At 44.0% G+C, this 12,639-nt stretch overlaps 1 protein-coding gene across 1 annotated transcript in view; it reads left to right on the forward strand.

Moving 5' to 3' along the window:
- The first annotated feature begins 6,388 nt into the window (after window positions 1–6,388).
- Window positions 6,389–12,639, forward strand: part of LOC115172121 (neuronal acetylcholine receptor subunit alpha-7) — a 77,871-nt gene continuing 71,620 nt past the window's right edge. The window contains exons 1-2 of the mRNA XM_029729302.1: window positions 6,389–6,640; window positions 6,834–7,091. Of these exons, the coding sequence (XP_029585162.1) occupies window positions 7,022–7,091 (70 nt within the window). The 5' untranslated portion in view covers window positions 6,389–6,640; window positions 6,834–7,021. The remainder of the gene's footprint in view (window positions 6,641–6,833; window positions 7,092–12,639) is intronic.

Consider the following 12,639-nt stretch of genomic DNA (forward strand, 5'->3'; position numbering starts at 1 on the left):
CCACATTTGTCCAATTATACATATATGTCATTGAGGAGGTCTTCAGAGATCTACAGTTGACCCTTAAGGCCTTCAGTCCCATGCTCTGTAAAGAGTTGAAGCCAAGTACCACAACCACAGAAATAGAATGAATAGAAAGTCCGTCCCCATTCAAGTCAATGATGGCATAATGGGTGGACTGGCAGCCATGTTGGGTTTACCTATGCCAGGAAGTAAAAGCAGGAAGTGTACTCTTCAATCTGTGCTGTGATTTGTTGAGTCAACTCAACTGACATTCCAAAAAATACATTCCTTTCCATGAGCCACACCAGTTAGCATAATTTGGATGAATTTTCTACATTACCACACTGGGTGCGTTCGTAAATTGCCTCCAGTGTGTCAGAGTGCGCACTGGGTCGTTCATGAATTCAGAACATTGTCAGATTGTCCGTTCGTAAATTCAGAGCATTTTGCTCTCAGTGTTCAGAGCGCACACTGGATGCTCTGGCTGAGGAGTGGGGTTGATCTGAGCGTTCACACCTCACAACGGGAGTCAAGCACAAAAGCTAACTGGCTAAAGTTGCCTAGCTTGCTAGCTACTTCCAGACACAAATGATAGAAATCAAATCAAATCAAATGTATTTATATAGCCCTTCTAACATCAGCTGATATATCAAAGTGCTGTACAGAAACCCAGCCTAAAACACCAAACAGCAAGCAATGCAGGTGTACAATCCCGGTGGCTAGGAAAAACTCCTTAGAAAGGCCAAAACCTAGGAAGAACCCTAGAGAGGAACCAGGCTATGAGGGGTGGCCAGTCCTCTTCTGGCTGTGCCGGGTGGAGATTATAACAGAACATGGCCAAGATGTTCAAATGTTCATAAATGACCCGCATGGTCAAATAATAGTAATCACAGTGAACACGTCAGGGTTCCATAGCTGCAGGCAGAACAGTGGAGCAGCACGGCCAGCACGGCCAGAACAACTGGAGCAGCAGCATGGCCAGGTGGACTGGGGACAACAAGGAGTCATCATGCCAGGTAGTCCTGGGGCATGGTCCTAGGGCTCAGGTCCTCCGAGAGAGAGAAAGAAAGAAAGAGAGAAAGAGAGAATTAGAAAGAGCATACTTAAATTCACACAGGACACCGGATAAGACAGGAGAAATACTCCAGATATAACAGACTGACCCTAGCCCCCTGACACATAAACTACTGCAGCATAAATACTAGAGGCTGAGACAGGAGGGGTCAGGAGACACTGTGACCCCATCCGATGATACTCCCGGACAGGACCAAACAGGCAGGATATAACCCCACCCATTTTGCCAAAGCACAGCCCCCACACCACTAGAGGGATATCTTCAACCACCAACTTACCATCCTGAGACAAGGCCGAGTATAGCCCACAAAGATCTCCGCCATGGCACAACCCAAGGGGGGGCGCCAACTCAGACAGGAAGACCACGTCAGTGACTCAACCCACTCAAGTGACGCACCCCTCCTAGGGACGGCATGGAAGTGCACCAGTAAGCCAATGACTCAGCCCCTGTAATAGGGTTAGAGGCAGAGAATCCCAGTGGAGAGAGGGGAACCGGCCAGGCAGAGACAGCAAGGGCGGTTCGTTGCTCCAGTGCCTTTTCGTTCACCTTCACACTCCTGGGCCAGACTACACTCAATCATAGGACCTACTGAAGAGATGAGTCTTCAATAAAGACTTAAAGGTAGAACACCTCACTCTGACCATTTTACTCACCCTAGCAGAGCTGGTTAGGCTGTTTTCGTGTTATCTAGAGCCTTAGTGACTAACTGTGCTGCTGGCAACAATTTAATTACGTGTTTTTGCTGACGTTTACTGACACCGGTCATAATTAGCGGATGTTGCATGTTCGTAAATTCATCAGTTATTCTACGCTCTGGCACACTCAGACGAGAATGCTCTGACATCAGAGTAGATAGCCAGAGTGAATTTACGAACGCACCCACTGTAAAGTCCAATGTGCTGTCATTACTCAAAACTTTTGAGGAAACCTTTTGGAATTAATATATATGAGTACAGTTACTTAAAGTGATATTGGAGTTATTATTCAAACTGATAGAGTCACTGTGACCCTAGGGGGTCCAGATTTGAGTTGTATCAGCTTGAACATTTTTAGTAACGCCCCAACCAAGCCACACCTACAATATAATTCCCCAGTGCGCCTTGCCTTTTCAAATGAATTGTAGAGTTACCACCATGACTATTTGTTAGTGAAAGAGACATGGTTGTTGAATTAGTTCATTTTCAGCCCTGTGGTCTTCACCAAGTGAGTTCCTAGGTGAATGTTATCATTATAATTAAACTATTTTTGACAAAACATTACATATCTCGTAAGGCATTATTTTGAGGCCTAGCATTACCCTAATACAGTCGCCTGAAACTCATGATTTACAGGCCACTTCAGGCCTGCAAGTATGGTTGCAAAATTCTGGTAACTTTCCCAAAATTCCCATTTCCAGGAATCTTTCAACAGTATTGTAACAAGTGTATAGAAGAAATGTAACCTGTACAATTTAGCCAAATGACATTGCAAACACCAACAACACAGCTAGCTAGCAACACGCTAACCAAGCTAGCAACAAACTAAGCTAGCTAGCACAGTTCATGGTGGACAAGTTTAGTTGAAACTGGTCAGGGAGAGGTTTGGGTTCACTTCAAAATGACATTTATTGACTGCTAAACCATGTACAATCATTTGCATACATCTCCTGTTGTACAATAATTTGCATATATCTCCTGTTGTGCTAGTCTCTGTTCTGTCAATGCTGATTGTGGGTTGTGCTGAGCAGCACAGACAGCTGTGTTGACATGACAACTGGGTTTGAATTCTGAACCTTCAAATGGATCATGTGACAAAAGTGTTTGTTTTGATTGGCTGTTGTTTCCAACTAGTTGCACAAAGTTGAAAAGCTTCAACTGCATGCAACCAAGTTGCAGATGGGTTGATTATTAATTGCAAGGGGGTATTTCACAAAGCAATCAAGAAGCAATTTAGTTTGCAAACAACTAAAATTGATCAACTATAATGTAGAATGTGCAAGTGTGAACACTCGCTTAGCCGCGAAATCTACCTGCTGTAGAGCATTGCTGGGAAAAAGTGAATTTGTTATCATAACTTAAACAAATAGAGTTGATGTGATTTCTCATATAGTTTTGAGTCAGTACCACATAAACATTTGAGGTAATAATGATTTTACATTGACTATGAATTCAACTAAGTAGAAGTATTTGAGTTAAAATGCCTTGGGGTTTACAGTGCATGGCAATCCAGCATCAGTTGATAGAACATTCTAAATGAACATAAAAATGATTGCACAATATCAGGTCAGCCATAGCGAGTGTAGGCCTACCCATGAGTTTACCAGTCAAATTGCCAGGGTTAGAGGCTCTAAATTAAGACCATTGTTAGATTATATTTTTGTGAGAAATCACGAAAGATGTACACATGCGCTCCCTCACCCAGCCTGAGACCATCATTCAAAAACCATAGGCTATAGTATACATCAACATTGAACTGCATGTTTTCAAACACCCCTCTATGAAATAACTAGTCTATATAATATTATTAGTGGATACTTCAAATCAAATCAAATCAAATCAAATTTATTTATATAGCCCTTCGTACATCAGCTGAAATCTCAAAGTGCTGTACAGAAACCCAGCCTAAAACCCCAAACAGCAAGCAATGCATGTGAAAGAAGCACGGTGGCTGGGAAAAACTCCCTAGGAAAAACTCCTGAGAAAGGCCAAAAACCTAGGAAGAAACCTAGAGAGGAACCAGGCTATGAGGGGTGGCCAGTCCTCTTCTGGCTGTGCCGGGTGGATATTATAACAGAACATAGTCAAGATGTTAAAATGTTCGTAAATGACCAGCATGGTCAAATAATAATAATCATAGTAATTGTCGAGGGTGCAACAAGCACGTCCGGTGAACAGGTCAGGGTTCCGTAGCCGCAGGCAGAACAGTTGAAACTGGAGCAGCAGCATGGCCAGGTGGACTGGGGACAGCAAGGAGTCATCATGCCAGGTAGTCCTAGGGCTCAGGTCCTCCGAGAGAAAGAAAGAAAGAAAGAAAGAAAGAGAGAATTAGAGAGAGCATATTTACATTCACACAGGACACCGGATAAGACAAGAGAATACTCCAGATGTAACAGACTGACCCTAGCCCCCCGACACATAAACTACTGCAGCATAAATACTGGAGGCTGAGACAGGAGGGATCAGAAGACACTGTGGCCCCATCCGATGATACCCCCGGACAGGGCCAAACAGGCAGGATATAACCCCACCCACTTTGCCAAAGCACAGCCCCCACACCACTAGTTAGATACTTCATCACTAGTTAGAAATAGGCTTTGTTGAAGGCATGCTATTTGTATGATGAAGTCAAGTGTGTGTAAACTGTTTTTAATCTGTGGAAAAGAGGTAGGCTACTCCCTGCATTCCAAAATAATATGTCAACCTTCAATTATATTTGTATTTATTTTATTTAACCTTTATCAGGGAGTCATACTAAGACCAACGTCTTTTTTATTGATGAGCACTGAATTACATATTTTACAGAAAATAAACATACAAAATATAAATACAAAATGCAAGCAGATGTGAAGCCTACAGTGTATAGAAAGCTGTTTTAACATACATTCATATATTTTTTTTACATCAATATTTATTGTTCTATATCAACAATTAAATATTTCCTATGAATAATTCAATTTTCTATATCAACATTTTAATTATCGATATCAAAAATGTGATGTTTTTATATAGCCTATTAAAAATATAAATCATTGATATCAATAATATCAATAATTATAATTGTTTATATTGATTATTGCATTTTTTTAAATAAAAAATTATATGATAATGACCATAATAAAAATAAAAAATAAAAATAATAATAATAATGGAGACGGGCACACCCCTAGCACAGTCTTCACATTTTTCTGCCTTAATTAAAACTACATCTAAAAATGGAATGTACTCCTCTTTTTCAAAGTGAAATAAATATTTTAGAAAAATTTGACAAACTTTTGAAAAAATTATAAATGAAAATGTATTGATTGCATTATGTCTTCACATCCCAGTTAATACTTGGTGGAATCATTTTGAATAAGATTCTACTAACCTTGCACAACTCTTAGGGCAAATTATCCATGTCAAAATTACTTATGCTCAATAAATTTGCTTGGAAATTATTGATGAACAATGTTCAATGCTTGTCACAGATTTTCCTTTCAATTAAGACCTAGATAACCAGGTGAGGGGAGTTATTTACTAATTTGTGACCATAGTCAAGTACAAGGGAGGAGCGAAAACCCGCAGACACTCAGCCCTCTGTGGAATGAGTTTGACACGTGTGCTAAGGCATTGTTACATGGTTTGGTAATCTGACCGTGCAGCTCAAAGCCCAAATCTTGAGACTGACCAAGACAGCAGGGAAGATTATAGGCTTGACACTTCCTTCCTCTCTCCAGGACATTTTCCAGGAGACCATCATCAGACAGGCCAGAAAGGTCATGTCAAACCCCACACATGCACTGAACTTAAAGTTCATGCTGATGCCATCAAGGAGGTGTTATAAGCTGGCTGAACAGATATAAACATTTGTTTATCCCCCTGTCAATAAAACTGCTTAACAGCAGGGGAGGCAGACGCAATGATAGACTGGAGCCTGGCCTTCATCATGTGACATTTTTTACATTGACATTTTAGTTATTTATCAGGTGCTCTTATCCAGATCAATTTGGGTTAAGTGCCTTGCTCAAGGGCACATCAGCAGATTTCTCACCTAGTCAACTCTAGGATTCGAACCAGCGACCTTTCAGTTACTGGCCCAATACTCTTATAGGTTACCTGCCACCTGACATTAATTGATTAAACTTTTGTGTGGGTGGGGAGGGGAGTGTATGATGATTCTATGTATTTATGTATTTACAGTATGTGGAAGCAGCAGCACTCTCTATTGTCCAAGTCAAATTTCCCCTCGGGACAATAAAGTATATCATATCATATTAACTCTGGGGTGTGAAGATATACAGTGTGCAATGAAGACATCTTTGTTTTTTTATTTTCTAAATTGGGAGCATGTTCTATATGGAGTAGGTTGTATACACCTGCAGGAAAACAATCAAATTGAATAAATGTTTAGATTTCATTTTAGATTAAATATCTGAGAATTGTGAATATAGTCGACTCGCCCAATTGCACATAATGGATACAGTCATTGGAGTCAGTCTCATGTTTTTTTATTTTATTTTGTAACATATTTATGTCTATTAGGCATTTGCTAAAATATCATCACATTGTTATACACATTTCAGAACAACATTTATGATCAATGTAAAGTTTAAACTATAAACACAGTTCATAACGAACTTTTGTGTCTGCGTGTTATTTTTATTTTTTAGAAATGTTGATGTTTTTCCCAGACTCTGACCTAGACACAGAGGCTCAGACCTCTCTGGAAGCTCTTAGCGGGGCGCCTGACGCCATCCCCGCCTCTCGTCGATTTAAAAAAAGTGGCACGAGGAATGCGCTCGAGCAGACCGAAGGCTCAGACGAGGCGGGAAACGGGTGAGCACGCGAAGAGAGACAGCGCAACCACAGCCACAAGTTTATCAGTGTAAGATTCACAAAATCCGAATATTCAGACCGCGAGGACTATTTTGTTATGCGTAAAAGTTATTTTCTTAGAGTAGCCTATGCTCCGAGAATGCGCCCGGGTGTATGAGAATGTTGTTTTAACCATCGTGCAAGCGCAAATGTTGTTCACTATCTATCTCTATCTCACTCATTCACTCTCCACCTCTCCCCAGCCCATCGCTCGCCACCTCTCCCCAGCCCATCACTCTCCACCTCTCCTCAGCCCATCACTCTCCACCTCTCCCCAGCCCATCACTCTCCACCTCTCGCCAGCCCAATGCTCATACCCTGGCTGAACAAGCGCCTACTCTCTAGCCGCCAGTGAAGGCTCGAGGGTCGTCGGATTCCTGTGAACGAAAGGATGCGGTGCCACAAGTTTTTTGGACAAGGTCCGGTTGGGATCTATCTATGGATGGCGGTCCTTTTCAAAGGTATGGCTGGCTCCGAGTCCACTTCTCTCTATTGAACGGTGTTTCATGTATGTTTAGAGAGAATGTGGTGTGACTGCTACCCCTCAGTGATAGGCTGCATACTCTGATTTGAGTTTTGGGTATACACAACAAAGTAGGTTTCCGGTTTCCAGGTAATTTTGGGCACGATTTTGACGTTTGAAATAAAAGCACAGAGAGAGGGGACATTGATATGAGAGGAAAGTGATTTTTTTCTCTCTCAAAATAACAGTTAACGTTACCTGTAATATTTGATTGAAACACAAATACAGTTGTGATCCAACATAGTGATGGGTTTTGGGAAGAGAGTGGGCCGATTTGTATTTTGATGGATTATTCTAAATAGCCTAGGTTTAAGTGTCAATTCCTTTCCTGTCACAGTGCAGTCGGTTTCATTCATGTGCTGTGGCAATCTATAGTAGGATTATGTAATCTATTCTATACAGTAGGCATAATATACCATATTACCTAATGCATATGCAGGTCGCATGCTGTTTGGGTTCATTTAAAATAGTTAAAAGTGTATGTGGACAGTGTGTTGTGCTTATTCATAGGGATAATGCATTTGTTCTTAAAGCCCCCCCCATTCCACTCCCCCCCCAATCATCCCTGACATCTGGGTCTACTTTATATACTGTGACGCAGCACAGGGTTTACAGAGGTTTATTGGCATAGAGGCATCTCTCCAGTGTGTTGCGTGTTACTGCCTCTGTGCATTGTTTCTCCGTCTCTTTGTGTGTGTCCAGCACACAGACAGTCTCCCTGTCCTCAACTACCTACTTCACTCACATCACTGGCCAGGGATGGCTGGAGGGAGAGACAGGGCTTTGGTCAGACAGGGCTTTGGTCTCAGGCAGACTTGTCCTACGATTGCCAATGTCTGATAGACAGACTGGTCTTTATAACCATTTGATTGATAGTTGAAGCAGACTATCTCTTTCTAGACATGAAACTCCTTATTCCCAGTCTGATGGGGCACTGTTGTAGCCTGACTGATGCGACTCAAGTGGAGAGCTGTGACAAACCGGTCTGGACAGGACCCTGTTGTAAGTGCAGTATTCACACAGAAGTTGGCTTGAGCTTGGTTCTCTCAAATGTTTTTTTTTTTTTTTTAGACCTCTCGTTTGAAAATCCTACACTTGTATTGGAAGGGGGTGGCACTCGGGGGCTGTGTGTGTGGCTGTCCATGTGAGTATTTGAGTGAGAAAGACACAGAGGTGAACCAATCGGTAATAAAGCACAGCCTCCTTCATTATCTGCGCATCTTGCCTACAACATCATGGAGCCTTTCCGGACTCTGAAGTCAGGAAGACTTCAAGTTAGGTGTCATCCAGACTAGCACTCTTGCGCATGAGGCCATGCAACGCATACAAGCAAGTGTTGGTGATCAAATCATTTACACATCAACTTTCAATAATGTCTTTCAGCACCACGGATCTACTTTCAATCAATCTTAGTTTACAATACTTAAAAAAATTATTCTGTGAGATGCATCTGAAGAGTAAGAGTAACTGTGGCGCAATAAAGACATCTTAACTTTTTCCAATGACATTCTGTTTTTATTGTTTCCCTCTAACCTTTGTTCCAGAACCTCTCTCGATACGGTATGAAGAGTTGCATGGCATCTGTCCATAAATGAGATCTCTCTGATTCCTATGCAACACCTCACTCTTCCCCCTCTCTTCCCCCTCTCTTTCCCCCATGGTCAGCAGTAACTCCTGAGAGACTTTCTAGCCTCCCACTTTCTTTAATCTCTAGTTTATGTCAATTCAAACTCTCCTGCTTCATCCTGTGCATTATTGATTTGGGTATTTTTGTGGCTTCAACTAAATGATGCTTATACATGTGACGGGCATCCATAGGAGGAAGGCATACAGTTCCGTCCAGTAGCAGCATGGTAGCAGTTATCTTTCCATGGCATGGTATACATCCATGTACATAAGGTACTGTATATGCACTACTCTATAACTCTATGAAGGAGAACATACACTGAGTGTACAAAACACTAAGAACACCTTCCTAATATTGAGTTATATCCTCACTTTTCCCCTCAGAACAGCTTCAATTCGTCGGGCCATGGACTGTAGAAGGTGTAGAAAGCTTTCCACAGGGATGCTGGCACATGTTGACTCCAATGCTTCCCACCGTTGTGTCAAATTGGCTGGATGTCCTTTGGGTGGTGGACAGTGGAGGCATCTAAGGGGACGACAGCTCATAATAATGGCTGGAATGGAGTCAATGGTATGGTATCAACCACATGGAAACCATGTGTTTTATGTGTTTGCTAACATTCCATTGACTCCATTCTAGCCATTATTATGAGCCATCCTCCCCTCAGCAGCCTCCACTGGTGGTGGATCATTCTTAAAAACCCAGCAGTGTTGCTGTTCTTGACACAAACCGGTGCGCCTGGCACCAACTACCATACCCCGTTCAAAGGCACATATATATTTTCTCTTACCCATACACCCTCTGAATGGCACACATACACAAGCCATGTCTCAATTGTCTCAAGGCTTAAAAATCCTTCTTTAACCTGTCTCCTCCCCTTCATTTACACTGATTGAAGTGACATAAATAAGGGATCATAGCTTTCACCTGGATTCACCTGGTCAGTCTGTCATGGAAAGAGCAGGTTAATTTCACTCAGTGTATATTTCTGTTTCCTTTGAGCCAAAAGACACTGATGAAGATATGGACTTACATAATCAATCTTACTAACATCTGTGTAAGAGGTCAATCATAATATATATATGAATACACATTCATGTGTAGCAGCAGTAAAATGACGTTTGTATAGAGTATTCCATTGTGGCGTGACATAGAGTTTTAGCCATTGGATTAGATTAGGATTATGACTAGAGCCCTGAGATTAGACCCTATATCATTATCGTTAATGTTGTACTCAGCTGTTGGTGTTCAGGAGCGACAACATTTGTCAGGACGTAAAGGAAAATAATTTTTCTCAAGGGAGTGTGGCTGTGGGAGATGTACTGAAGACCATTTGGAAGAAAGTTAGTTTCCTGGTGTTCTGACCACAGGAGTATACAGTCGTGGCCAAAAGTTTTGAGAATGACACAAATATTAATTTTCACAAAGTTTGCTGCTTCAGTGTGTTTAGATATTTTTGTCAGATGTTACTATGGAATACTGAAGTATGATTACAAGCATTTCATAAGTGTCAAAGGCTTTTATTGACAATTACATGAAGTTGATGCAAAGAGTCAATATTTGCAGTGTTGACCTTTCTTTTTCAAGAACTCTGTAATCCGCCCTGGCATGCTGTCAATTAACTTCTGGGCCACATCCTGACTGATGGCAGCCCATTCTTGCATAATCAATGCTTGGAGTTTGTCAGAATTTGTGAGGTTTTGTTTGTCCACCCGCCTCTTGAGGATTGACCACAAGCTCTCAATGGGATTAAGGTCTGGGGAGTTTCCTGGCCATGGACCCAAAATATCGATGTTTTGTTACCCGAGCCACTTAGTTATGACTTTTGCCTTATGGCAAGGTGCTCCATCATGCTGGAAAAGGCGTTGTTCGTCACCAAACCTTTCCTGGATGGTTTGGAGAAGTTGCTCTCGGAGGATGTGTTGGTACCATTCTTTATTCATGGCTGTGTTCTTAGGCAAAATTGTGAGTGAGCCTACTCCCTTGGCTGAGAAGCAACCCCACACATGAATGGTCTCAGGATGCTTTACTGTTGGCATGACACAGGACTGATGGTAGCGCTCACCTTGTCTTCTCCGGACAAGCTTTTTTTCCGGATGCCCCAAACAATCACAGAAAATGACTTTACCCCAGTCCTCAGCAGTCCAATCCCTGTACCTTGTGCAGAATATCAGTCTGTCCCTGATGTTTTTCCTGGAGAGAAGTGGCTTCTTTGCTGCCCTTCTTGACACCAGGCCATCCTCCCAAAGTCTTCGCCTCTGTAGCGGGGGTGCGTAATTGGCGGCAGAGAAGTCAGGCGCAGGAGAGCAGAACTGGGTAATAACCAGAGATTTATTAAGCAAAACCAACGGCATCCAGAACAACAAGATAAATAGGCACAAAAATAACCTGTCGTGCGCTCATGGGGAACGTGCACAAGCACTGCAATAAACAATCCCACACAAAGACATGGGGGGAACAGAGGGTTAAATACAAAACAAGTAATTGAGGGAATTGAAACCAGGTGTGAGGAACAACAAGACAAAACACATGGAAAATGAAAAATGGATCGATGATGGCTAGAAGACTGGCGACGACGACCGTCAAGCGCCGCCGAACAAGGAGAGGACCCGACTTCGGCGGAAGTCGTGACAGTACCCCCCTTTGACACGTGGCTCCAGCAGCGCGCCAACGTCGGCCTCGGGGACGACCCGAAGGGCGAGGCGCAGGGCGATCCGGACGGAGACGGTGGAACTCCAGCAACATTGAAGGGTCCAACACATCCTCCACCGGAACCTAGCACCTCTCCTTCCGGACTGTACCCCTCCCACTCCACGAGGTACTGAAGGCACCTCGCCTGACGCCTCAAATCCAGTATAGAGCGAACGGAGTACGCCGGGGCCCCCTCGATGTCGATGTCGAGGGGGCGGAGGAATCTCCTGCACCTCAGACTCCTGGAGCGGGCCAACCACCACCGGCCTGAGGAGAGACACATGGAACGAGGGGTTAATATGTAATCAGGGGGAAAAGCTGTAACCTATAACAAATCTCGTTCACTCTCCTCAGAACTTTAAATGGCCCCACAAACAGCGGACCCAGCTTCCGGCAGGGCAGGCGGAGGGGCAGGTTCCGGGTTGAGAGCCAGACCCGGTGGGGCCTCACTGCGGTGACGGTCTGCGCTGGCTTTCTGGCGCAGCACGGCCCGCTGGAGGTGAACATGGGCGGCGTTCCATGTCTCCTCCGTGCACCTGAACCAGTCGTCCACCGCAGGAGCCTCGGTCTGACTCTGATGCCAAGGTGCCAGAACGGGCTGGTACCCCAATACGCGCAGGAAGGGGGAGAGGTTAGCGGAGGAGTGGCGGAGTGAGTTCTGAGCCATCTCGGGCCATGGCACGAATGCTGCCCACTCCCCCGGCCGATCCTGGCAATACGACTGCAAAAACCTGCCCACATCCTCGTTCACTCTCTCCACCTGCCCATTACTCTCGGGATGAAACCCCGAGGTAAGGCTGATCGAGACCCCCAGACGTTCCATGAACGCCTTCCAGACCCTCGAAGTGAACTGGGAACCTCGATCAGACACTATATTCTCAGGCACCCCGTAGTGCCGGAAGACGTGCGTAAACAAGGCCTCCGCAGTCTGTAGGGCCGTAGGGAGACCGGGCAGAGGGAGGAGACGGCAGGACTTAGAGAACCGATCCACAACGACCAGGATCGACCAAGGCCGCTGTGGAACGGATAAGGGGTGTAGCTTCCCTCTGGGCAGGTGCCTAGGAGCCTTACACTGGGTGCACACTGAGCAGGAGGAAACATAAACCCTCACGTCCTTGGCCAAGGTAGGCCACCAGTACTTCCCAACCAAACAGTGTGGGCCCAATAG

Source organism: Salmo trutta, chromosome 3 (genome assembly GCF_901001165.1).
Source record: "Salmo trutta chromosome 3, fSalTru1.1, whole genome shotgun sequence".
In the NCBI taxonomy this organism is placed as follows: Eukaryota; Metazoa; Chordata; class Actinopteri; order Salmoniformes; family Salmonidae; genus Salmo; species Salmo trutta.